General features: G+C 40.5%; 1 protein-coding gene across 1 annotated transcript in view; it reads right to left on the bottom strand.

The window, feature by feature from the left end:
- Positions 1 to 4,020: 4,020 nt before the first annotated feature.
- LOC141049088 (fibrillin-2-like) overlaps positions 4,021 to 26,810 on the bottom strand; it is a 293,475-nt gene continuing 270,685 nt past the window's right edge. Inside the window, exons 57-65 of the mRNA XM_073545236.1 lie at positions 20,156 to 20,362; positions 19,950 to 20,075; positions 19,728 to 19,850; positions 15,005 to 15,121; positions 14,683 to 14,811; positions 12,075 to 12,194; positions 9,517 to 9,751; positions 8,350 to 8,518; positions 4,021 to 6,512 (exon numbers count right to left, since the gene is read on the bottom strand). Of these exons, the coding sequence (XP_073401337.1) occupies positions 6,141 to 6,512; positions 8,350 to 8,518; positions 9,517 to 9,751; positions 12,075 to 12,194; positions 14,683 to 14,811; positions 15,005 to 15,121; positions 19,728 to 19,850; positions 19,950 to 20,075; positions 20,156 to 20,362 (1,598 nt within the window). The 3' untranslated portion in view covers positions 4,021 to 6,140. The remainder of the gene's footprint in view (positions 6,513 to 8,349; positions 8,519 to 9,516; positions 9,752 to 12,074; positions 12,195 to 14,682; positions 14,812 to 15,004; positions 15,122 to 19,727; positions 19,851 to 19,949; positions 20,076 to 20,155; positions 20,363 to 26,810) is intronic.

Raw genomic sequence — 26,810 nt, 5'->3', positions numbered from 1 at the left:
TGAATGCCCAAAGCTTGCAGGACAAACCTCTGTATCTAGCACGTCCTCCACTTCTTCTGGCTCCTCCACCTCCTCTAGGGCCTCTACCTGTGCCCTCAACCTCTCCCTTAATCAGACAAGCATTCCAACAGTGCGGATAGAATCCCCCCACCTCTGTACTGCCCAGCCATGGCTCATCACATGCAGGCAGTGTGAAAATTAATATGCTTTGGAGATCACTGTATTTCCTGAGGAAGGGGTGGTATTCACCCTGAAACGCCTCGAATAAACTACTATTGAACTTCTACTATATCTTGGAATTTCATCATTCGGGCAGCGTGGACAAAAATCCACAGCCTATGCTGCAGTGTACTATATTGGAGATCACAGTAACACAGCTCAAGAGTTGTGGACAACTATCCACGCCACGTTAAAGCAATGGCTGTCTCCACTGAACTTGGAGCCAGGGAAAGCTGTGTACAATAACGGTGCAAATCTGGTGGCGGCCCTAAGCCAGAACAACCTCACACACGTGCCTTGCATGGCTCATGTCCTCAACCTTGTGGTACAGCAAATTCTCCACCACTATCCTGGCTTGGATGCGCTGCTGCAGAAAGCACGGTCGCTGTGTGTTCAATTACCTCAATTGCACCCCACAGGTCATCGACTTGCATAGCTACAGAGGTCTTTCTGACTATTCCGATCATCTACATGCTGGAGCACACTTTTAATATTCTGCATAAGGAGGTGGTGGTGTGAAAGAAAGAGGTGGAAGCAGAAGAGGATACAGAAGGGATAACAATATGTCAAATTTCCAGACTGTTGTTGCACAGGTGGGTGCCATGAGAGGGTGGCTTACAGCGAACAAGGGGGCTCATGGTACCAGACAAACTGTTAATGAAGGTGCAGCAGCCGAGGAACAAATGGCGGAGGATGAGGAGGAAGAGGTAATGGATTTGCAACAGTAAGGAGATGAAGAGGATAATGATCCCATCTCAGTTGTCCGTGGTTGGCAGGAGGGGACGGAGGTAGCAAACTAGAGTGTTACCCCACAACCAACACACCATGGACTTGGACCTTATAGAAGCACCCAACACATGAGCGCCTTCTTGCTGCACTAATCTTTAACATGATGCCTGTATTCGTAGGGTTAGAAATAGTGCCAACTACTTGGTTGCCACTCTGTTAGCTACACGGTACAAGAATAAATTTAGCCAGATGTTGCCCCCCTGTGCATGCTGGAGTATCGAAACAAGCTTGTAGGCAATCTTAAGAGTGGTTTTCCCCAAGACAGCAGTGAGGCACAAAGGAACAGCAGTGCGAGGGGCATAACTAATTTCTATGAGTCATTTCACACATTTTTAAGACCAGCCCGTGCACCAGCAGGACAGAGTACAAGTCTGACACGTTGTGAACGACTGGAGAGGATGGTGCAGGAATTTCTGGAGCTCAATATCAATGCCATCAGGGGGAATTTGGACCCTTTTGCATTTTGGTCTTAAAAAATGGAAAAGTGGCCTGTGCTCGCCTGTCACGCCTTGGAGGTTTTGTCATGACTGAGAGCCAGCATTCTCTCAGAATGTGTCTTCAGCACTGCTGGTGGTCTCCTGATGGATAAGCGCATCCGGCTGTCCTCTGAAAGTGTAGACTGCCTAACTTTCATGAACATGAACAAGTCATGGCTCTCCAATGACTTTTACACCCCAGTCATAGACTGGGCTGACTAGTCGATGGTGTCGTTTTTAGTATCATGCATTGATCTTGTGTTATTGCAGTCTGTGACACCTTTGTCATGTCTTCTGTGGCTACCGCTGCTTATATTACTAACAATTTTGTGAAGACTCAAAGCTGGGTCTCCATCTGGTGGGTTGCCTGCAATAGAGGGTGTGTCAGAGGCCTATTATACTATTTCTACTCTACGGAAATTGAAACCGCTTTAGTGGTGTGTGATAATTTTTTGAAATGTGGAGACTCCAAGTTGGGTATCCATCTGGTGGGTTGCCTGTGTAAGTAGGGGTCCCAGACAGGCAGGCTTGCACTTACTTTCAGTCAACTACCTGTGTTACTTTTCTCACATTTTTCTACCAATAGTACTATATGAAACTAATGTTTGTGCCATCTATGTAAAAATAATAAGAATACTAAAAATGGAGGTGTTGCATGAGGTATCAGGGCTCCCAGTGAAGCAGGCTTACACTGCTTCCTTAACCACCAGGTCCTCATTGAAACTTCAGTTCAAAGCTGTAAATGCTGGCCCAGACCCTGATACCTCATGCATGGCCCATGGCTGACTGCTGGTATGCCATTTGCAAATTTCTACTGTCGGTCAATTGATGCCACTTTTTATTGTGTCTGCCCCTAATTTTAGCTTTTTGGTAAGCTTTTTGTCACTCCTTAAGGTTTTGTATATACAGGCAAAAATTAAGAGACCACTGCACAGGTTTATAAAAATCAGCTTCTCTAAATGTCTAACAGCCATTCCATTCCAGTGTCAGTTGAGTTCCAATCAGAGAGTACACCTCATTCAACTTAATGTGATTAGGTGATCACCTGAACCAAATCTTAAGTAACGAAGGAAAGTATAAAAAACCCTGCTTTGGTGTTCACAATCCTCTTGCAATAGGACAAGCTGGATGGCAAAACAAAAGCTAGTAAAATCCCAAAAGTAATAGGAATGAAAAAATAACTTTTAACTATGCCAAAGGAGTTAAAAAGAAAAGTCTTGAGTGAGGAAAAGAAGGGCTCAATTCTGGCTTTACTATCAGAGGGATACAGCGAGCATCATGTTGCCTCCATCCTTAAAATTTCTAAGACGGCAGTCCATTACAACAAGGTCAAGCAGCAGACATTGGGGACAACTAAGCTACAGATCGGCAGAGGACAAAAACGACTCTCCACTGACCGGGATGACCCTCATCTTATTTGAATGTCACTCACCAACAGCAGGTGACATCAAGTGACCTACAGAAGTAATGGCAAATGGCACGGCAAGAACAGTTCATAACAGGTTCCTAGAGCAGGGCTCAAGTTATGTAAAGCTAGAAAAAAGCCTTTCATCAATGAGAAGCAAAGGAGAGCAAGGCTAAAGGCGTACAAGCCACAATGTCTTCCACCCACTATGAAATTTGGTGTAGGATCGGTGATGATCTGGGGATGCTTCAGCAAGGCTGGAATTGGGCAGGTTAATCTTTGCGAAGGATGTATGAATCAAGCCGCATACAAGGTTATCCTGGAAAAACAGTTGATTCCTTCTGCTCAGGCAATGTTCCCCAACTCTGAAGAGTGGTTTTTCCAGTAGGACATGTCACACAGCTAGGTCAATCAATGTGTGGATGAAGGACCACCACATCAAATCCCTGTCATGACCAGCCCCATCTCCTGACCTGAACCCCATTGAAAACCTCTTGAATGTAATAAAGAGGAAGATGGATAGTCACAAGCCATCAAACAAAGAAGAACTGCTTAAATTTTTGTACCAGGAGTGGCATAAAGACACCCAAAACCAGTTTGAAAGACTGGTGGAAAGCTGTGATTAAAAATCATGGTTATTCCACAAAATATTGATTTCTGAACTCTTCCTGAGTTAAAACATTAGTATTGTTGTTTCTAAATGATGATTATGAACTTGTTGTCTTAGCATTATTTGAGGTCTGCAAGCACTGCATTTTTTTGTTATTTTGACCATTTCTCATTTTCTGAAAATAAATACAAAATTTAGTGCTTGGAAATTCGGAGACATGTTGTCAGTAGTTTATAGAATAAAAGAGCAATTTACATTTTACTCCAAAATATATCTATAACGAGAAAAATCAGACAAACTGAAAATTTTGCACAGGTCTCTTAATTTTTGCCAGAGCTGTACATTTGGTTTGGCCTTCCTTTGAATTTAGTCGGGTTAGGGTATGTTCGGCAAATCAAACTGAACCTTTAAAGGTTCGCTCTTCTCTAGTCATCAATATCTTATCAATATGGAAAACCCCTAAAATTTGTTATATATTTAATGACATTTTTGAGATTTCTGGCTATCGAGGACAAAAATGATATTTTTACCCAAAATAATTTTATTGTTGCTGTTGCTTCTGATATAAAAACACAATTATGAAAAGTTTTACAAAATTATATGTGCCTAACAATGAACAGAACAAAAAAAAATACAGCACACTGTTTGAAATGTAATATAACAATGAATTAGACCACGTCGGACAGAAAGAAAAAGAAAACATTTTCCCTCTTCCAGAAATAACACTTTTGGCTCAACACAAGACTTGAAAAAACATATTTATACAATGAAAATATTTGTTGTAGCACCGTCTAGTAACATAGTATTTCACAACGTCTCGTATTTTTCCAGAGCTAATGTCTTTTTTTCAAGTTTATGGTTTATTTTTTATGTCGGCAACAATACAGTATTCACACATATTTAAGAAAAGTGGCTGCCCTCTGTAGTTAGAAATAAAAATAAAATAAAAAAAATGTATCAAATAAAATATATATATATATATATACTACAGGAATATGAACTTACAAAATGAGCAACAGTTATCAGTTGTGGTTATACATAAATATTTTTCTAAACAAAAAAAAAATAATTAAAAAAAAAAGGATGTACAGTGCAGTAACCGAGCCATTCTAAGCATTGGATGGGTGGATAGAGCACCAATGTGGGATGGATACAGCACAGTGTCAGGTAGTATTGTGTGAATTTCATACCGTAGTCTAAAGTAGCACCATCCTGTCTGTATTTTTCTCCCTCCTGTTTAAGCAGTCACGTAAAAAGAACACAGAATGAAATAACACATTTCATCTTCTGCCATTTTGGAAGGGTTCTCACTGCTGAATCTCTAAAGGTTTTATTTTTTAATGAAGACTAGCCTTACTCGGCGCATCAAAGCAAGTTTTTGTTGGTTCTATGCTGGTGTTTGTACTAATTTAATACTATATGATGATTCTTACCTTCACCTTTTCTTGAGGTTATCTGGTAGCATCAAAGTACCATCCTATTTAACTATATCAAATATTTTTGTTTCTCATAAATAAAAAATAAAATGTTTCTAGCTCTTGGTGATCGTTAATACAAAAATCATTGAGAATGATTGAATAACTTTTTTAAATAAAAAAAAAATAAACCTAACAACAAAGTGCACCTCAAGTCACCACCATGTGAGCTAGTTTTCAAAACATTTAGCCGGTGACACATTAATCTATATTAAATATCTTTTATCATTTTTACCGACTGATGAAATGTAAGTTATAGTTTTGCTTGAAACATAATGTTTGCATTTTTTGACTTTTGTTCACACACTGCTTGGGTTCCTAGTGAACGGCATAGATCTGCAAGCAGATGCTGTCAAACGGATATAACCTAAATATTTTTGAGGGCTACCTAAAAAATTCAGACATTATGGAAGATGAAAACAAAGAGAACTGTGGCCTTAAACCAGATTATGTTTACATATATCCTGTAATCTCACTCATTTCAGTTGGCTTACACACAAGGTTAAGAACAGCAGTGACACAAAAGTACAAGGCCACAGTTCTTCTAAACAGAGAACTGATAACTGTACAAGAATCTCAAAAATTAGGCTTGGAATTGTAGTAACTTTTTTTTTGCATATCTTTGTAATAGACCAACTACCTAACCAATTTTTAGAGATCATAGGTTTAGACTTTGAATATTATATGCACAGTATTATAGTGCTCTGGTTCAAAATAAAACTGATTCACTGCAGCATGTTTGGTAAAACCATGACCATTGCTGTCGTAAGGCACTAATTTCATTCTCTGGTCAACATCACCGGTGTTGGGGTTGAGAATTACACACCCTCCATCTTTGTGTACATCTCTCTGGTTTCATTCTGGACACCCAATGCATCATATCCATTGTACTTTTTTTTCACTCTGTCAACTTTTTTTTTCTTTAAATCTCACTCCCCTCCCAAGTTTTATATAAAAAAACACTATGAATAAAAAAATCCTAAAATACATACAGACGTTGGTCACTGCTGAAATCATATTCCACATTTCCCATCATTTTTTTTGCCTTAGTGCTGAGGTTCTGACACAATAGCTTGCTAATTAAACACAAGACAGAAGAAGACTTTCTCTATGAATGTAAAGTTCAGATCTTGTGAAGGCCACATGAGGAGTGTTGGCTGATGGTGTTAATAAAGATGAATATGAACTTTCATCTTCAGTGCTTGACCTATTTCACCACTGAGGTAGTTGAAGTCCTTCTCATCCTCTAATTTCTGAAGCTCCTTCTTACGGTATAGAGGCACACTGGCGATCTCCAAGTTATACAAGCCTGAAACCACCTTCTTGCGTCCAAGGTAGAGAAAACTTAAGCCATCCTTTTGGTGAATGCGGAAGTTGCCATCTTCATTGCCCTGAGAGATAATGTAGCGTACATGGTTCTCTAGTGGCACTAAGGCTGGTAAGAGCTCCATGATGTGTTGCTTATTAATCAAGTCGGAAATATTCAAGCTCATCTTGAGTGGGGCATCTATGTCAACACTAGCCAGGCTGATATGATTCTGGAGAAAAACAAAGCACAATAGTTATGTCCTTTTGTAAATGAATATAAATAAATGTGCTATATTAGACCTATTCTACATCTCATGTATAAAATACTTGTTCAGGTTTAGCTGTGATTCATTGAGACACGTTGGTCATCTCTGATAAGCCACATCTCTCTGATTTATAGTTCTTCTGAAACAAATTTGTTTTAGGTATCCTGTATTAGAAATTGATGTGTAGTGTTCTCTTTTCAAAGTTACTAAAGGAGTTGTCCCCTTTTGGAAATTTTTTGACTCCCATCTGAAAACAACAAATTGCTTGTTACTCATCATTCCCTTGTCCAACGCTAGACTCTCTGACATTGCTCTCAGTGTATGGTATTGGTTGTAGCACCCACATCATGCAGACAGCATAGCAACCAATTTTTTTTTAAAACAAACTGTACTTGGAGATTGGTATTTTCCGAAAGAGGGCATCCCCTTTAACGGCCTGGTTTGTAATTAAGCTACATAAAATCATATTTCTTTCATGGTGAAGATTAGACTATGCCACAGGAAGAGTGTGCAATATACTAGCCTTTTATCTGTAAGTTCCCTTACTGTGTAAAGGTGTGTTTCCACCATAAAAACATTTATTGCACAAGATATGCATAAATCTCTGTTAGGTGGTGTTCTTATCAATTGTATGAACATCTGTCCTGGCTGTAACTGGCCTGAAATCAAATGGAGATAGCCTGACACTTGTGGGCATCTCTTCATTCAATCTCTGCTTGCATATGGCAGTCAGCTGTAACTTCACCTGGTGGATTAGGTATGGGGAAATCTTTCTCCCAAACTAGGACAACCCTTTAGTCAATCTGAATGTTAGACTCCATTAAAATAAAAATACCTATACTCACCTCCTGTGCCGATGTTGTTCCAGCAGTGTGGGCACTCGTGCTCCCGGGGCTCACATGAGGTTATGTCATGTGAGCCCTGTGCCCAATCAGTGTTGGTGTCACTGTCCCCGCACTTCTGACATCTAAGTGATCAACTGGGCGTGAGCGGTCAGCCACATCTCTCACCAGCTGTTGATTACTTATACATCCAAACGCGCGGACAGTGAGCTACAGCTGGAATGACACCTACACGGGAGGTGAGTGTAGGTGTTTTTATTTTAACAGGGCCACAAATTCACATTGAAAAGGAGTTGTCCTTGTAGTGGACAACCCCTTGAAGACCGGTGTTTCTGATACCAGTCTTGCATGCCAGTCTTTTGTATTGCACAAAAGTAAGCCTTAGGGGTATTTTACAAGTATCATGCACCTCATCAGAAATTTTACCCCAGCCAGGGGCTGAGAAGACATTTCTTGCGTAATTTATGCCAAAATATTGCAAAAAATTATTATTTTATTTATTATGTATTATTTATTTGCCAGACGAACTTTGCAATACCCTGTACCGCCATAGCTCAGCCCATTTTGGCTAAGCTGGTCAAGACTGAAGTAAAAACAGCAAAAGTTATGAATTTTTTTTGAGTAAGGAAAAAATGTTTGCAACATTTCAAGATGGTTATGAGGTTTGCTGACAACACCACTTTCAATGCCTTTAATGATCTTTATTTTTATATAGCGCTAACATATTCCGCAGCGCTTTACAGTTTGCACACATCATCATCACTGTCCCCGATGGGGCTCACAATCTAAATTCCCTATCAGTAAGTCTTTGGAATTGCCTTTCAATTTTTTAACAATTATGTATTATACACTATTACCTTTTGAGAATCAATATATTTTATTAAGAAAGCTTATATTGGTGGCATTTATATTATTAATACTGTTTCTAGTTATTCTACATCTTTCTAATTTATTCCTACCTCATGTTCAAAGGTTTCATTAGCACTGCGTCGCTGCCTTCCTCTCTTTGGATACCCATTGATTTTGCATTCATAGCAGTTTTCTGGGGATAGGATGTTCTCCTCATCTTCTTCAGTTGGAGCAGGGATGTAGCCACCTTTTCCAAAGCCAAGGCCTGATACGCAGTGTCTGCAGTGACAGAGAACAACATGAAAAGGGCAATTTCCTGTAACTAATTTCTCATTTCATAATGCTCTCTAAGAAAGATATTTAAAGAATAAAGATATTTGGGATTTAAGAACACGATCCTTTTCCTTTTGGTAGCGATTTTACTACTAGGATTAAATAAATATGTTAATTGTACAGTGTACACAGTTTAATTGTGCCCATTTTACTTTAAAGAGGACCTGTCACATGTAAAAAAAAAAAAGTTAACTTGTCAAATGCCCCGTGCTCCCCTGAATTTGATGCTCATTTTTGCTTTTCCTTTTGTTCCTCCATTATGGAGATATGCCCTTTTTTCTTTTTCGTCCAGCATATAGATTTTTGCTTTTATTCCAAGAGGGTGTGTTTAAAATTGTTTTCTATGATGGCGGGTAGTTCTCCCCCTCTAGGACTCTACCCAATCACAGCTTAGCAGCAACTGAAACTGGTTGAACAGCGTGATCTTGCGAGATCTACCAGTTCTTGTGACACCACGCTGTATGAAGACGTTCCTGTGTGCACTTCACGTTGAGAACAGGAAGGTCTCTTGTTCAGTCAGTTTCAGATGCTGCTGAGCTGTGATTGGGCAGGTTCAGCTGGAGGAGGACTACACGACTCAAGAAAAAACTCTTTGGACTTGCTGTCTTGAACTACAAGCCAGGAATAATCATACTTGACCTCAAAAGGAATAAAGGGCAAATCTCCACAATAGTGGGACAAAATAAAAAAAAAACAACGGCAGATTGAGGGGATAGTGTGGATTTTGGCATGGATAAAAAACTTTTTTTGGACATACGACAGGTCGATCTAAAATATAAACAAAGACCTAGCTGGAAATTTCACCTCACATACTATAAATGAGAAGATGGAACCCAAAAGCCACAAATACAATTTTTATATTACGAATTACAATTTTATTAAATTTATTCTATACATATATATATATAAAGTTAACACTTAATTTTTTAGCAATAATTCCTCACCCTTGGCCAGCTCGGTAGTAGCCGCCTGGACATCCACACAAATAACCACCATCAGTATTGGAGCAACCATAGCTGCAAGGATTTCCACCAGCGCCTGAACACTCATCGACATCCTGACAGCCACCAAAAGAAGTGTCGAAGTCGAAGCCGGAGGGACAGATGCATTTGTAGCTTCCCAATGTATTATAGCAGGAGGCAGAGCCACAGGTAGATTGGCTGGAACACTCATTCTCATCTGAAAGAAGAGAAAAGTTCTATTAATCTAATAAAATAATGCAAAATGTCAATAAGTATGTGACCTAACTAATGCTGTACATACTCATACCACCAAAAAGCTATAGCCCTTCAGAAAACTATATTGCAAATAAAATCTTCCTTGAATACTGCAATTTTCTCATTTACTGGTAAATCTATAATAAGTCTGATTAGGAGGAAGAGTGATTCAAATAGTAACTCCTTCCCACCACTGCTACATATTTATTTTTTCTATTTCATTTTTTTCTTCACTTCCTAGAACCATCTCCTTTTTATCTTTCCATTGATATAGACATATAAAGGCTTGTGTGTACTGTAAGGGTTTATTCATTTTATACATCAAATGGCAACAAATATGAATTTTTTTATCTTTTTATTTCTTTACCTTTAAAAAGGAAAATTAGGGCAGTTATAATTTTTATATTTTTTAAACCTTTTTTGTAAATGTTTCTCTCTATATTTTAGTTTCCTGAGGGAACTTGTTCCTGTGTTTGCTTTTTTCTATGTACTGCAATGCCACAGAAGTGCAATGTACAGTCTAAATGGCTAAGGGATTCAAAGGTGGAATATGATGGCAGCCTTGTGTTCTTCAGCAGGCACCTGGCTGCCATGACATGCCTTCAGCACTCCATGATTGCAGTGAATGATTGACTGTGGCATTTATGGTTAAACAATAGATCTTGTTGCTGTTACAGACAAATGCCGACTGTGTAACAAGGTTAGTATCTGTAGGCAATGGTAAAGAGCTAGATATTGACTTAAATGGCCACTTAATATGGTGGTAATGGTGGTTTCCGAAAGGAGCCACTCCTTGGCTGGGTCCTTCCCTGGAGGAAGATCTGGCTAGTCCCGTGTTTGAGACTCTTAAATGAGGCTCCACGGACTTTATTTGCATATTTGTATTTCCCAGGGAGCAATACACCTAGGATTTCACTGATTGAGCGCCTTTGCCGGCTGCCGCAGTGTTTTCTTTGACTGGTCTCCCTGAGGTCAGTGATTGTTTTGTGATGTTGGTCTACTAGGCATTGCTCCCACCTAGCCAGAATCCTACTCCACACTGATGAGGGGCAACACCCCGAAACAGCTGTCTGTGGATGGATACCTGGCCTTGGTATTCCCTTGTCATATCTGTAAACTCGTAAAGAGCTGGATATTGACCTAAAGGGCCACTTAATATGGTGGTAATGGTGGTTTCCAAAAGGAGACACTCCTTGGCTGGGTCCTTCCCTGGAGGAAGATCTGGCTAGTCCCGTGTTTGAGACTCTTAAATAAGGCTCCACGGACTTTATTTGCATATTAGTATTTCCCAGGGAGCAATGCACCTAGGATTTCATTGATTGAGCGCCTTTGCCGGCTGCTGCAGTGTTTTCTTTGACTGGTCTCCCTGAGGTCAGTGATTGTTTTGTGATTATTTATTTTTTCTATTTCATTTTTTTCTTCACTTCCTAGAACCATCTCCTTTTTATCTTTCCATTGATATAGACATATAAAGGCTTGTGTGTACTGTAAGGGTTTATTCATTTTATACATCAAATGGCACCAAATATGAATTTTTTTTATTTCTTTTCCTTTAAAAAGGAAAATTAGGGCAGTTATAATTTTTATATTTTTTTTAAACCTTTATTGTAAATGTTTCTCTCTATATTTTAGTTTCCTGAGGGAACTTGAACCTGTGTTTGACTGCTTTTTTCTATGTACTGCAATGCCACAGAAGTGCAATGTACAGTATAAATGGCTAAGGGATTCAAAGGTGGAATATGATGGCAGCCTTGTATTCTTCAGCAGGCACCTGGCTGCCATGACATGCCTTCAGCACCCCATGATTGCAGTGAATGATTGACTGTGGCATTTATGGTTAAACAACAGATCTTGTTGCTCTTACAGACAAATGCCGACTGTGTAACAAGGTTAGTATCTGTAGGCAATGTTGCAGGCTCAGCTCTTGAGCCTGCTCCATACATTGGGATTGGATAAAGGAGGTACTATTACATCCTACGTTGGAAATGGCATAAGAAGAATAATGGCAGGGAAATTAAAATGACTTGGTAACTTATTACAGCCACAACTAAACAATGATAGTGATGTCCGCCAATCATCACATAGGATAATGAAGCATGGATTGATTGTAAATGGATTTCCCAAATGTGCTCCAGACATATCTATATTGTTCCAGCTCGTAATGAGAGAATTTATTGTAATACTAACATAGAAGTACAAGCTTAATGTTTTTATATCATGAAATACACCCCAACATCTATTCATCTACTTGTTTGAGCCTTATTTTTTTTCTTTTCACTACTCACCAACACACTGATTCCACTGATAATGTTGCACATAACCCTGTGGGCAGCCACAACGATAACCACCGAGCACATTTTGACAGCCATGTTGACAGCGGTGATTGCCATCACACTCATCAACATCTACATAGAATAGAAGTTTAGTTTCTCGTTGCACTGACAAATATATTTATACAGAAGAGGAGTACATTTCCCAATACTAATATTACATTTTTACATAATGACCATTGATAAAATATCAAGTTAAGAAGTGTGCAAACAAGAATAATCATAAAATAAAACTTTATTTAGTGATCACATTAAAATCAAATGGAATATGTAAAATGAGGTACCTCATGCCAAAAGGGATGCAGAATCATACACCAATTAGTATATGGCAATTGTTATGAAACCTGCATTATTTTAACCTTTATTGTGCCAATGTATTTTAGTATATAGAAAAAGCACAAAAATTGAGCTTGGTTTAAGTTGGTATACATGCAGCACATAAACGCATTTTCACTTTGGCCATTAAGCATACAAAACCTACAAGAAGCAGAATTAAACTAAACCCTGCTGTAACTAAATAAGTAAAAAGCAAAAGTGCATTTAAATAACATAGGGTTCTTAGTAATACTGTTTTGATCATAAAATAGCATAAAAGCTGTCCCACCGTCGACAAGGTGACCCTAATTGGGACGGTCCTACGCTGTCTAATATTAAAAACCTAACCATGTGTCAGAGTTGACCTCAGTGTGTGGATAAGGGCAGACAAAAGGATCAGGTACCGACCTGTGGACACCAGTCAGGGGAAGCCTTTAAATGTAATTTCCCGCTCAAGGGAGGGAGGCCACACCCCGGCTTGCACAGAATGCAAAAATACAAAGAAAAAACACAAAAATTGAGCTTGGTTTAAGTTGGTATACATGCAGCACATAAACGTATGTTCACATTGGCCATTAAGCATACAACACCTACAAGAAACAAAATGAGCAAAATCCTTGCTGTAATTAAATAAGTAAAAAGCAAAAGTGCATTTAAATAACACAGAGTTCTTAGTAAGGCCTTTTTCACACTTCCGTTTTTCGTCTTCAGTTGAAATCCGCCAAAGAAGGAAAAAACGAATCCAATTCCGTTTTGCAACAAACGGAAGTCACCGGACCGTTTTATGGACGGATCCCCTGAAATTGCAAAGGTCATGAAATTTAAAGGAGAGAGAGAGAGAGATTCACTGCTTCCAAGACGCTATTGAGGGTTAAAATGCTTGTAAGATCAAATCTCACAGGCATGCGCACTTCAAAATAGTGGTCCGCCGCTACAAAAAAAATTATAAAGTCCGTCTGCTCCGCCCGGGAGACGCTACAATTCAAACAGATCCACCCAAAAATGGATGCAACGGACGACCATCAGTCAAAAGCTGCCGCTAATGCAAGTCTATGGGGAAAAAAACGGATCCTCCAAAAAGGGGCGGATCCATTTTATTCGAAAACTGGCGGATTTTGACTGGCGTCAAAAAACTGAAGTGTGAAACAGACCTAATACTGTTTTTGATCAAAAATAGCATAAAAGCCATCCCACCGTCGACAAGGTGACCCTGATCGGGACGGTCCTACGCTGTCTAATATTAAAAACCTTACCATGTGTGAGAGTTCACCTCACTGTGTCTGCCCTTATTCACACATTGAGGTCAACTCTGACACATGGTAAGGTTTTTATTAGTAGACATGGTAGGACCGCCCTGATCAGGGTCACCTTGTAGACGGTAGGATAGCTTTTATGCCATTTTATGATCAAAAACAGTATTGCTAAGAACCCTGTGTTATTTAAATGCACTTTTGCTTTTTACCTATTTAGTTACAGTAGGGTTTATGTTTATTTTACTTCTTGTATGTTTTGTATGCTTAAAGGCGAAAGTGTACATGCATTTATGTGCTGCATGTATACCAATTTAAACCAAGCTCAATTTTTGTGTTTTTTCTTTGTATTTTTACATTTTGTGGAACCTGTCATGTTGAAAATGGTATGTGATCTGCAGGGTCAGAATCTCCAGATCAGGAGCGGACACAGACAGAAGAGGCCCTTTTGCTAGAACAATATATGGGCTCTTTGCAGCTCAATAGCTCATCAATATGCACAATTCCACCTGCTTTCAAGGTAGAAGTGGACCCCCTTAGCTTTTGGGCCCCAAGGGACTGCGTAGGTAGCACTAATGGTATATCCCGCTCCAGGGCTGGATGTTATGGAGCAAAAGAAACTGATCAGATTAATGCACGTTCTTTTGGGAAAAGTTTCAGTAAAATTTTCATTTTATTCAGTGAAATCCTTGGTGTCTGTAAAGTATGAGTTCAGTGGGTAGTCCTATTCACTTACTGACAGTCTTTCCTGTATGACTGTGCATGAATAGATAGCTGTCAATCACTGAGTAAGACCACCCACTGGACTCATATGCATAAAAATACCGGGGATTTACATAAATAAAATACAGGATATTATGAATCTTTTCAAGCAAACCTAAACATCATTCTGCTCAGCTTTTCCTTATGTATACCATGATGTCTACAGATCGGACGGCATGTGCAATGTGACAGGTTCCCTCTAATATATACTTAAAAGTAGTGCTCTTCTCACTAACCTTCACAGTTGCTTCCACTGTTGTCCAAGGAGAAGCCTTTCTGACATTCACAAGAGAAACTGCCAGGGTTGTTTTGGCATACACCACGAGCTCCGCATAAGGTTGGTTGAGCATTGCACTCATTGTTATCTGTGAATACAAAGCATATGATAAAGTGAACATCATACAGATACATTTAGCACATTTGTTTTTTAATTTACCTACAATACTATAAATTCATTTCTATGTACCCCCATTACAGGTACCACTATTTTTTTTATCATTGTCACTACATCCCCGATACTACACATCCCATACTCTAGAAATGTATCAATTATCTTACCAATACATGAAGACTGGTGCTGGGTAAATCCAGGTGGACACTTGCAATTGAAGCTTCCAATAGTATTAACGCATAGGAACTGGCAGTTGTGCTGTTTAGTTGAACATTCATCCAAGTCTGTAAAATTATGTGATCAAGTTTTAGAACTGAATGTTTGTACCTTATTAAATCTTAAGCAGCTTTTCCTTTCTGCTAAAAATGATTAATCTAAAGAAAATATGGCTTTATAAAATTCATAAAAAGGTGGATTGGAGATTTCAGGAAAAAAGCCTTAAAGGGTAGGATAACTGCAGTGCCGAGCTGTCTGGATGTGAATCAGCTCTGCGGTGAGGTTAAAGACTTGCTAGAAAGTTTACCACAATCTTTGTATGTTTCCCTCTGCCTGTTTCCTCTCCCTTCTCCTTACTCCTTTGAACCAGTCACAGAAGAAGAAGTAAGCAGGCTCCTTGCATCTTCTCGCCCAACTACTTGCACCAGTGACCCATTTCCGTCACATCTCCTCCAGTCCCTTTCCCCTGCTGTCACCCCTCACCTAACTAAAATATTTAACCTCTCTCTCTCTTCTGGTATTTTTCCCTCCTCATTTAAGCATGCCATCATACATCCACTACTTAAAAAACCATCCCTCGACCAAAACTGTGCCGCTAACTATAGACCTGTCTCTAATCTTCCCTTCATCTCTAAACTCCTGGAACGCCTGGTCCACTCCCGTCTTATCCGCTATCTCTCAGAAAACTCTGTTCTCGACCCTCTCCAATCCGGTTTCCGCTCTTTACACTCCACTGAAACTGCCCTCACTAAAGTCTCTAATGATCTGCTAACAGCTAAATCAAATGGTCATTACTCCATGCTAATTCTCTTGGATCTCTCTGCAGCATTCGACACTGTGGATCATCAGCTCCTCCTCACTATGCTCCATTCCATTGGCCTCAAGGACACCGTTCTCTCCTGGTTCTCCTCCTATCTCTCCGACCGCTCCTTTACTGTTTCTTTTGCCGGTTCCTCCTCCTCTCACCTTCCCCTTGCTGTTGGGGTTCCTCAAGGATCGGTTCTAGGCCCCCTCCTCTTCTCCTTGTACACTGCCCCTATTGGTCAAACAATCAGTAGATTTGGTTTCCAGTACCATCTCTATGCTGATGACACCCAATTATACGCTTCTTCTCCTGACATCACGCCAGCCTTTCTAGAAAACACTGGCGATTGTCTAAACGCTGTGTCTAATATCATGTCCTCACTATATCTGAAACTGAACCTGTCAAAGACTGAACTCCTGGTGTTTCCTCCCGCTACTAATGTACCTATACCCGACATTGCTATTTCTGTGTGTGGTTCCACTATTACTCCCCAGCAACATGCCCGCTGTCTTGGGGTCATACTTGATTCCGAGCTTTCCTTTGCCCCCCACATTCGATCACTGGCTCGCTCTTGTCATCTGCACCTCAAAAACATTTCTAGAATTCGACCTTTTCTTACTTTTGACTCTGCAAAAACTCTTACTGTTTCTCTTATTCATTCTCGTCTCGACTATTGTAACTCTCTTCTAATCGGTCTCCCTCTTACCAAACTCTCCCCTCTCCAATCTGTCTTGAATGCTGCAGCCAGGATCATATTCCTCACCAATCGTTACACCGATTCCTCTACCTTGTGCCAGTCATTACACTGGCTACCCATCCACTCCAGAATTCAGTATAAACTTATTACCCTCACCCACAAAGCCCTCCATGGCTCAGCACCACCCTACATCTCCTCCCTTGTTTCAGTATACCACCCTACCCGCGCCCTCTGTTCTGCTGATGACCTGAGGTTAGTATCCTCAATAGTCAGAACCTCCCACTCCCGTCTCCAAGACTTTACACGTGCCGCGCCAATTCTTTGGAATGCACTTCCCAGGTCAATATGATTAGTCCCCAATCCCCACAATTTTAAGCGTGTCCTGAAAACGCATTTATTCAGACTGGCCTATCGCCTCAACACATTAACCTAACCTATCCCTGTGTGGCAGAGCCAAAAGTTTTACCATAACCAGGTTCCCAGCATCATGTTCCCACATGCTTTATGCATCCATTAGCCCTCTGTGTCTGTACTGTTACACACTTAACATTATGGCTGGTCCATACAATCAGAGCAACTGTTACCACCCACCTTTCGTGTCTACCTCTTTCCTCATAGACTGTAAGCTTGCGAGCAGGGCCCTCACTCCTCTTGTTATTTGTTATAATCTACTGTATGTGATTATTGTTATGCTGTAATGTCTATTGTCTGTACAAATCCCCTCTGAAATGTAAAGTGCTGCGGAATATGTCGGCGCTATAAAAATAAAATTTATTATTATTATTATTATTATTATTATTACTCCTCCTCCCCTTCCATAGAGAATAATGGGCCTTCTCATATGACATCTGCATTTTCTCTTTTCTGATCAAGACAGATTTGAGATGGATTTTCAGGGTGGATGACAAATTCAGAAGGCAGGGCAAAGGAAGAATAAGTGGGGAAGGAAGCTTATCTCTCCTATAAGAAGTTTGGAAAACGTAAAATTCAATTTCCAAACTCCATTTCATTATGATGACTAATTAAAACCATAATAAAAATTCACATGATAATCCAGAAATAAATGATCTATGTGTTTCAAAACTATAAAAGATTTTTAGTCATAGCAATAATAGCAAACTTACATTTACCAAAGATACACATATATATTCAATTAGAGCGGTTTCATAGTTTAAACCTAAAGAAGCACAAGTCTCCGTACACAGGATCCAATATGTTTCATGGGTCAACAAAAGCCCTCACCAATCTCTTCCTCTCACTGAACGATTAACTTTTTCAATACCACAAACCATTAAACGTGAGGTATCTCTTGCAAGATGCTCTAGAAAATTGTGAGATACACTAGATACAGAGCAATTAGTATCACTAGGGTTGCATTGTTCTGCATTTATATATTTTGATACTCTAACCTTTGACTTGCGAGTTGTATAACCTATATGTGACATGGTGGGCACTCAGTAAGGTAAATACCATGTGTGGTAATGCAATTGATGAAGGATTTTGTAGGAAAAGTAATGTTAGATACTTTGGAGGTAAATCTCATTGTGTTCATGACATGCGTTCGCAAACTGCATCTGGGAGTGACACACCTGAAGCAACATATGAATTTTACAGATAACCATGCCTCTATTGCTTTTTGTGTTTCACGGTATTGACAAAGTGAAAGAATATTGTGACTGTTGTTGTAGTTCATTGTAACTTACTCCAGAAATGGATTCCAGTACCTGACTGGATTACATTTCTGGCAATGAATGGCACACTCTGGGTAACACACACGCCTAGTTCATCAAGAGGCACACACTGCTTAATGAATCATGTGGCTGTACTCCAGTGGGTGCTTCAATTCTAATTCATGTGTTTTTTTATTTTTGTGACTCTAGCCATTGATATTGCGATTATACCAATGTGATGGATTTTGCTCTATTTAGACAAGAAGTAGTATAACCCCTGTGTTTTATCTTGTCGTTTTTAACAACACATTCCCATTTATAGGTAATATCTTCTGCACAAGCACGTCTTTCTTGAATTAACTCTTCAAACCAGGAGATTTTTGATGACATGTTGAGAATGACAACTAGTGGCTTGCAGTAAAATATTGATGCTGCTAGGCTTCCTATAAAGTTGAGTTGATATTATTTTTACATTATTACTGTCCCCTAATAAGGCTTTTAAAAATGGTTTATTATAATTGGAGCAAACTCTCCAACCAAGAGATTTTTGATGACATGTCAAGCATGACAACTAGTGGCAACCAAGAAAGAACTGCTGCTGGTAGGTTTCCTATAAAGCTGAGTTGATAATTGATTGACATTATTACGGTCCCCTATTAATAAATCATTGAAAAAAAGGTTTAATATCTTCGGAGGAAGCACATTTTTTCCTGGATGAACTCTCCAACCAAGACATTTTTGATGACATGTCAATGATGACAACTAGGGGCAACCAAGAAAGGACTGCCGCTGGTAGGATTCCTATAAAGTTGAGTTGAAATTTTATTGACATTATTACTGTCCCCTATTAATAAATCATTGAAAAAGGTGTAGATGCCAAATTGTATTCCAACAAAATTGTTTCAATTGAAGTCATTATGTTTAAGTAAAGTTGTTAAGAAGAAGAAACTATCAGTGAGTGTCCCTGTGCCATATCAGGAGTACGTCATCTATGTACCCTACCACCTGGTATGGTGACTACATGGATATATCTATGACATTCTTGCAACCATGTCTTGAATAGATTTATAAGCGGGGTCAAAATTATTGGCCTGATTGATAAAGTTATAACTGACTAAACTTCACTTCCATAAATGAAGATAAATTATACAAGGATTGGATTACTCTAGATACATAACCTGAAGTTCCTGGCTCCCAATATAAAATCTGTAGCAGTGTTATTTGCCAAGTGTAATTTTTATAAATGTATGGTGTCTTCTTATTGATTATGTCTGCATCACTCTCCCCATTGGGGCTCACAATCTAAATTAGTATGTCTATGGAGTGAGGGAGGAAAACCACACAAACACAAGGAGAACAAACTCCATGTAGATGTGTGATTTGAGCTAACCAATGAGACACCGTGCTGCCCAGAAAAGATAAGTGTATATATCATAACCACTGTTAGTATTAATCTTGCATCAGCCAGCAAGTTAAAGAAGAAGGTGGCATACTTTAGTTACCTTTACATGTCTTGCCATCTTCTTGTAGAATGTATCCTCTAGGACATGAGCACTGGTAGCTACCCTCTGTATTCTTACATATAAAGTTGCAGGGTTTGGGAGACTGGGCACATTCGTCCAGATCTGCACATGAAGGCAAATGAGTACAAGTGATAATGTAAAATACTGTACATCAGATAGATACGATATATTTCTGTTCCCCGGACTGGCAATATGACTTACCCACACATGTAGTCGCTGTGAAATCTGTGGTGTAGCCCAAATTGCAATGACAGCGGAAAGACCCAATAGTGTTTATACATTGGCCATTTTTACATAGGTTAGGTAGAACTTTGCATTCATCGATGTCTAAAGAAAGAAGGGAATTTATTGTATTGTGAAAATCCATATTAAAACTTTAATTGTTAATTAGTTCTTATTGTCTGTACCTCTTCCATCTGTGGTGAAGCCAGGACCATGTGGACACATCTTCTTGTAAGCTGTAGTTCCAGGAAGGGGACACAATTCACATTGGTTGCCCCAACCCCGACCACCATTACAGCAGCATTCAGATTTGGTAACCAGGTTTCGATTAGTAGATGAAAGCTGGCACATTGTCTGTAGGACTTCAGTGAAACAAGATCCTTGACGGGTATCTAGACATAAAAAATAGGCATTATTATTATCTGCATGGTAAATATAATGTGCATCATATTATCGGCTAAGCAGAGATGTTATAAATAATAGGGTAGATACATTAACATTAATCCATGCTGGCTGATAAATTTGATGCCTCTTTAGAAATCTTTTATTAGTTCCCATACTGGGCGCCAATAATTTGCATACAGTGTCACTCATCAAGGCACACCTCCTTTCAAATAGTCCACACCCTTTTCCATCTATGTCATGACTCCTTGTATAATGTGGAAAAAAACTGTCTAAAACACCAAACAATGTGGTGCAAGTCACAAACACCATATTTGGCACTAACTAACAAAGCAAAGTAAAGAACCACCATTGTCATCTGCAAATATGTGAAGTTTATATTGTTTATTTAAAATAAATTTATATAATAACATGATATTACTCAAATGTCCCGCATCGAGAGTCAGTGGATTTTTTAATATGGATAGTCTTGCACCTAAGGGATTAAACTGTGAGGTTGAATTACTTGAATTCAATTAAGGGTTGTACCAGAAGATATTTAAGGTAACCAATTCCTCCATTGGACCATCCCTGATGAAGGAAACCGTGTTTTTTCCAAAACTAGTCAGAGAGGAATTGGTCCACTGTGCTCCCTGTAGTCTATCAGGTGACTGGTGACATCACAAAGGTCCTGTTGGCTCATCTCAAGCCACAGCTTCATATCATGCACACTGCACGTCGGCGCGCCACTGGAAGAGGGGAGAGTGGAGTGTCTGTCACCGGCCGGGACAGCACTCCTGAAGAGCCGTGGTATTAACCCACGTTTATTTGGTAAATATAATTTCATCTGACTTCACATCAAGATATACAGCACTCTTTACTGGTTCTCTGGAGTCCAGACATCTGCTCAGGTTACAACTTAATCACCTAATCAGGAGCAATCTAAAACCGAAAATGCGGTTTTTGATCATAATGCCTGCAATGAACCCAGCACCAGTAAAGGTGTGACTGAGGGTATTATCAATGAGGAAATATCTACTCCTCTCCCAATTACTCCGATTTATAGATTCCAGCCATTAGGGGATCTAGAAAACACTCCACCAATTAATTTAGATAGACATTCAAACTCAAACAGTAAATTCATAAGAGATGATGGTAATTCCCCCTCAATGAATGTGACTAGACATCCAAATAAAAGAAAAAAATCAGCCTCCCAATAAAAATAAAAACAATAGCCAATCAAATGGACAAACACAGAAAAAACAAAGTAATTTTTCTACTTTTTTCAAATGGCCCGGAGGGGCTGTAGGGGTGGGCAATTCTCCAAAAAAAGGAGAGAAACCAGAAGGAAGTAAAAGTTAATGACCAGAAGATTTTCAATTTAAGCAAACATGAATTAGACTGTAATGAAATTCAACTACTTAAAGGGAAGGTGACATCCCAAAAAATTTTTTTCAGCAATTGAAAAAATGTAAAGAATTAATGTTTACATTTTCTTAAAAAATATTATCATTTGTTTTTAATTTTGTAAAATATGAAAAATAATTTTAAAAAGTTTGGCATTTCCACTTGTTAACACTAGGGGGAGCAGCTACTGAAGTTTGGCACAAAAACCTAGTGTGCAACTAGCTCACATTACTGCACTGGAGTAAATATGGGCGGAGTCTGCTGACATGGGTGTGATGTCACTCCTCTCCTCCCCTTCTGGGTGTTTGCTAAGGGAAAAGAGAGGATGACATCTAGGAACACAGTGAGCAGCCATTTTGATGGGGCCTGCAAAGTTACTGACTGTCTTTGCATGTAAAGTCTTGATCAGAACAGGTCATCAATCAGCAGAAATGTTTCCTGGATTTCTGTGGAGCAGACAAGCAGATGGTCCATCCATGTGTATAAGACACAGCGCTCTATGTACAATCCCTGGCACTGATCAGGGTGCCCCCCATAGACCAGCACACTGCTCTCCTGAAATGCTCTGTGCTGCTGTCACCCTGCTCCTCCCCCATATATCAGGCCCCTGTCGCCTTGCTTTCACACATCGCCAGGACAGGATCTGAGGAGAGGAATGGGGTCTTCGGTTACCGAGGATGGCAGGCAGCAAGGATTCTGGACGTAGGGTGACAGCAGCACAGAGTATTTCAGGAGAGCAGTGTGCTGGTCTATAGGGGGCACAGAGGGAGGTATATGGGGGAGGAGCAGAGTGACAGCAGCACAGAGTATTTCAGGAGAGCAGTGTGCTGGTCTATGGGGGGCACAGAGGGAGATATATGGGGGAGGAGCAGGGTGACAGCAGCACAGAGTATTTCAGGAGAGCAGTGTGCTGGTCTATGGGAGGTCACAGATGGAGATATATGGTGGAGGAGCAGGGTGACAGCAGCACAGAGTATTTCAGGAGAGCAGTGTGCTGGTCTATGGGGGGCACAGAGGGAGATACATGGTGGAGGAGCAGGGTGACAGCAGCACAGAGTATTTCAGGAGAGCAGTATCACACGGGATAGGATTAGATACACGGCTCAGCAGTCAGTATCACACAGGATAGGATTAGATACTTGGCTCAGCAGTCAGTAGAACACAGAAGATTAGACACATGGCTCAGCAGTCAGTATGACACAGGATAGGATTAGATACACAGCTCAGCAGACAGTATTCACACAGGATAGGATTAGATACACGGCTCAGCAGACAGTATCACACAGGATAGGATTAGATACACGGCTCAGCAGACAGTATCACACAGGAGAGGATTAGATACACGGCTCAGCAGTCAGTATGACACAGGATAGGATTAGATACACGGCTCAGCAGACAGTATCACACAGGAGAGGATTAGATACACGGCTCAGCAGACAGTATCACACAGGATAGGATTAGATACATAGCTCAGCAGTCAGTATCACACAGGAGAGGATTAGATACACGGCTCAGCAGTCAGTATCACACAGGATAGGATTAGATACATGGCTCAGCAGACAGTATCACACAGGAGAGTTTTAGATACACGGCTCAGCAGTCAGTATCACACAGGATAGGATTAGATACACGGCTCAGCAGACAGTATCACACAGGATAGGATTAGATACATGGCTCAGCACCCAGTATCACACAGGAGAGGATTAGATACAGGGCTCAGCAGTCAGTATCACACAGGATAGGATTAGATACACGGCTCAGCAGTCAGTATTACACAGGAGAGGATTAGATACACGGCTCAGCACACAGTATCACACAGGAGAGGATTAGATACACGGAAAAGCAGTCAGTATCACACAGGAGAGGATTAGATACATGGCTCAGCAGTCAGTATCACACAGGAGAGGATTAGATACACGGCTCAGCAGTCAGTATCACACAGGATAGGATTAGATACATGGCTCAGCAGACAGTATCACACAGGAGAGTTTTAGATACACGGCTCAGCAGTCAGTATCACACAGGATAGGATTAGATACACGGCTCAGCAGACAGTATCACACAACAGAGGATTAGATACACGGCTCAGCAGACAGTATCACACAGGAGAGGATTAGATACACGGCTCAGCAGTCAGTATCACACAGGATAGGATTAGATACACGGCTCAGCAGTCAGTATTACACAGGAGAGGATTAGATACACGGCTCAGCACACAGTATCACACAGGAGAGGATTAGATACACGGAAAAGCAGTCAGTATCACACAGGAGAGGATTAGATACATGGCTCAGCAGACAGTATCACACAGGAGAGGATTAGATACACGGCTCAGCAGTCAGTATCACACAGGAGAGGATTAGATACACGGCTCAGCAGTCAGTATTACACAGGAGAGGATTAGATACACGGCTCAGCACACAGTATCACACAGGATAGGATTAGATATGCAGCTCAGCAGTCAGTATCACACAGGAGAGGATTAGATACAGGGCTCAGCCGTCAGTATCACACAGGAGACGATTAGATGTCCAGCAGATTGCCAAGTGCTTTGAAACAGCAGGGAGCAGCTCCTCCTATGTTTTGCAAGAGCAGGGGCAGCAGCAGTCGCCGTGTGTTTTGGAAAGAGCAGCTTGGTGTCCAGGAGCTCGTCCTGGTTCTTCTCTTACAGCTGGTATGTGCAGAGTGAACATCCAAGCCGTTATGCTGGAACAGTACAGCATCCAGGGCTTGCAATAGAGTGTAAATGAAGCTAAAAGGAAAGCACTGGGCTCTAAGGCTGTGTGCACACGCTGTGGATTTTGGTGCGGTTCCGCAGCGGTTTTGGCCGCTGTGGACCCGCAGCAGTTTTTGCTGCGGTGTACAGTACCATGATTCCCTATGGGAATCAAAAACCGCAATGCAGATGGTGCGGAATTTTCCGCGCGGATTATCTGCGGGTTTTCAATCCGCAGAAAGAATTGACATGTCAATTCTTTCTGCGGATTCCCCTGCGGTTTGCCATCTCCTCCATTGAGGAGATGAAAAACCACAGGGCAAAACCGCAGAGCAATCCGCAGGTAAAACCGCAGGTATTTTGACCTGCGGTTTCACCTGCGGATTTTACAAAATCTGCGCGGATGAATCCGCACCTAATCTGCAGCGTGTGCACACAGCCTAATAAGATGGCGCCTGGCCACACCTACAGCTGTGAATTGAGCTGCCCACAGAGGCGTGCCCAGTTCACTCCTGATGCAGCTGCAATGAGATAGGGTCGGCAGGCGACTATTGTCTCTTATGCCCAGTGACTGCCGTAAATGAACATGGAAAGTGTCGTTCAGCAGCCAGAGAGGTAAGATGGCAGCCCCCAGTGGCTGCATTACTACAGAAAAAAAAAAATCCATACACACCACTGAGTCAAGCTTAGGGGACAATATCTTTTTATACTATTTTCTTTTTTACATTAAATTATGAAAAAACACGGCACCTTCCCTTTAATATGGGACTTAAATATGCACCAACTGCTAAATTTGATAAATTTCAGGCATTTATCGAAATGAAGCTCTTTATGAGACGCCTTGCTGTAAAGAAACACTTAATAAAAAATAACAAGCTGACTAATCAGGATGGTGCTACTGAATTAAATGATCCATTTTATCAAACTAGTTTGCACAATAAATCCAACTTTAACCCTCAGAATGAATACTCGGAGTCTTTTGAAGCTTTTAAAAAAAATGTGATTACTGAAATAAAGGAAATCAGTGACAGAAAGTGCAATAATTTTAGATTTAATTTAAATTTTAATTAATGTAAAGCTATTAGAAAACTCCAGGACAACAAAAACATTATAATTCGCCCAGCTGATAAAGGGGGGGGGGGGATAGTTATTTTAGACTCTGTGGACTATGAGAAAGAATGTCTAAGACTTTTGAGTGACAGGCAAACATACGAAAAATTAACCAAGGATCCTTCGGATACTTACAAACATGAGAGGAAAACGATTATTAAGAAAGGCTTTGATTCAGGTATTTTAAATAAACGAGAATTTGAATTCATTGACACTCCACATCCAAGGATAGCATTTTTTTATTACTTGCCAAAAGTCCACAAAGATCTTATTAACCCCCAGGGAAGACTAATTATCTCGGGAATCCAGTGCCTTTAGGGGGTTTTACACTAAGCAATATCGCTAGCAATATCGCTAAAACGTCACCAGTTTTGTGACGTTATAGCGATATTGCTAGCGATATTGCTATGTGTGATACTTACCAGCGACCGGCTCCCCCGCTGTCCATCGCTGATCGCGCGAGAATGTCCGGCTCCATTTCTCGTCGGGCGCTTCCTGCTGAGACTTCCTGCTGTGACGTCCAGCGACGCGTGGAGGCGGGCGGGAGGACGTCAGGATCGCTGTGTGTGAATGGTAAGTATCGTGCGCTGCATCGCTGCTGCATCGCTGTGAGAGCTTTCTGTATGAAAGCTCACTAGCGATCATTTAGCGATGCACCAGCGATCCTGACCGGGTCGGATCGCTGGTTGGATCGCTGGTGCATCGCTAAATGTAAAAGGGCCTTTACTGCTAATATTTCTAAGTACTTGGACTACCATTTACAAAAAGTAGTATCTACATTTCCCTCCCATTTAAAACACAGTTCACATGTTTTAAATATTTTAAGGGATATTCAATGGCACACTGGATATTACTTCTTTATACACTGTGATCCAACACGATAAAGGATGTCAAGCGACAAAACATTTTTAACTGAATCAGATGTATGGCCAGAGCAACAAATTTCCTTCATTATGCAATGTATTAACTTTATTTTAACTCATAATTATTTTTATTACAGGACGAACTACTACTCCCAGCGGTGGGGCACAGCTATGGGGACCAGGTTCGCGCCCAGCTATGCAAATCTCTATGTGGGTGGATGGGAATCTGAAGCCATCTACCTCGATGGTGTGTTGGGTGAGAACCTGGTCCTCTGGCGTTGCTTCATCGACGATGGTCTTTTTATTTGGTCAGGGGGTCCAGATACATTGACACAGTTTTTAATGGACATAAATAAAAATCAA

The sequence above is a fragment of the Dendrobates tinctorius genome, unplaced genomic scaffold (genome assembly GCF_039654945.1).
Source record: "Dendrobates tinctorius isolate UK_male_01 unplaced genomic scaffold, ASM3965494v1 ptg000011l, whole genome shotgun sequence".
NCBI lineage: Eukaryota > Metazoa > Chordata > Amphibia > Anura > Dendrobatidae > Dendrobates > Dendrobates tinctorius.
The sequence above is the reverse complement of the archived record's forward strand: the minus strand, read 5'-3'. Positions and strand labels throughout refer to the sequence as shown.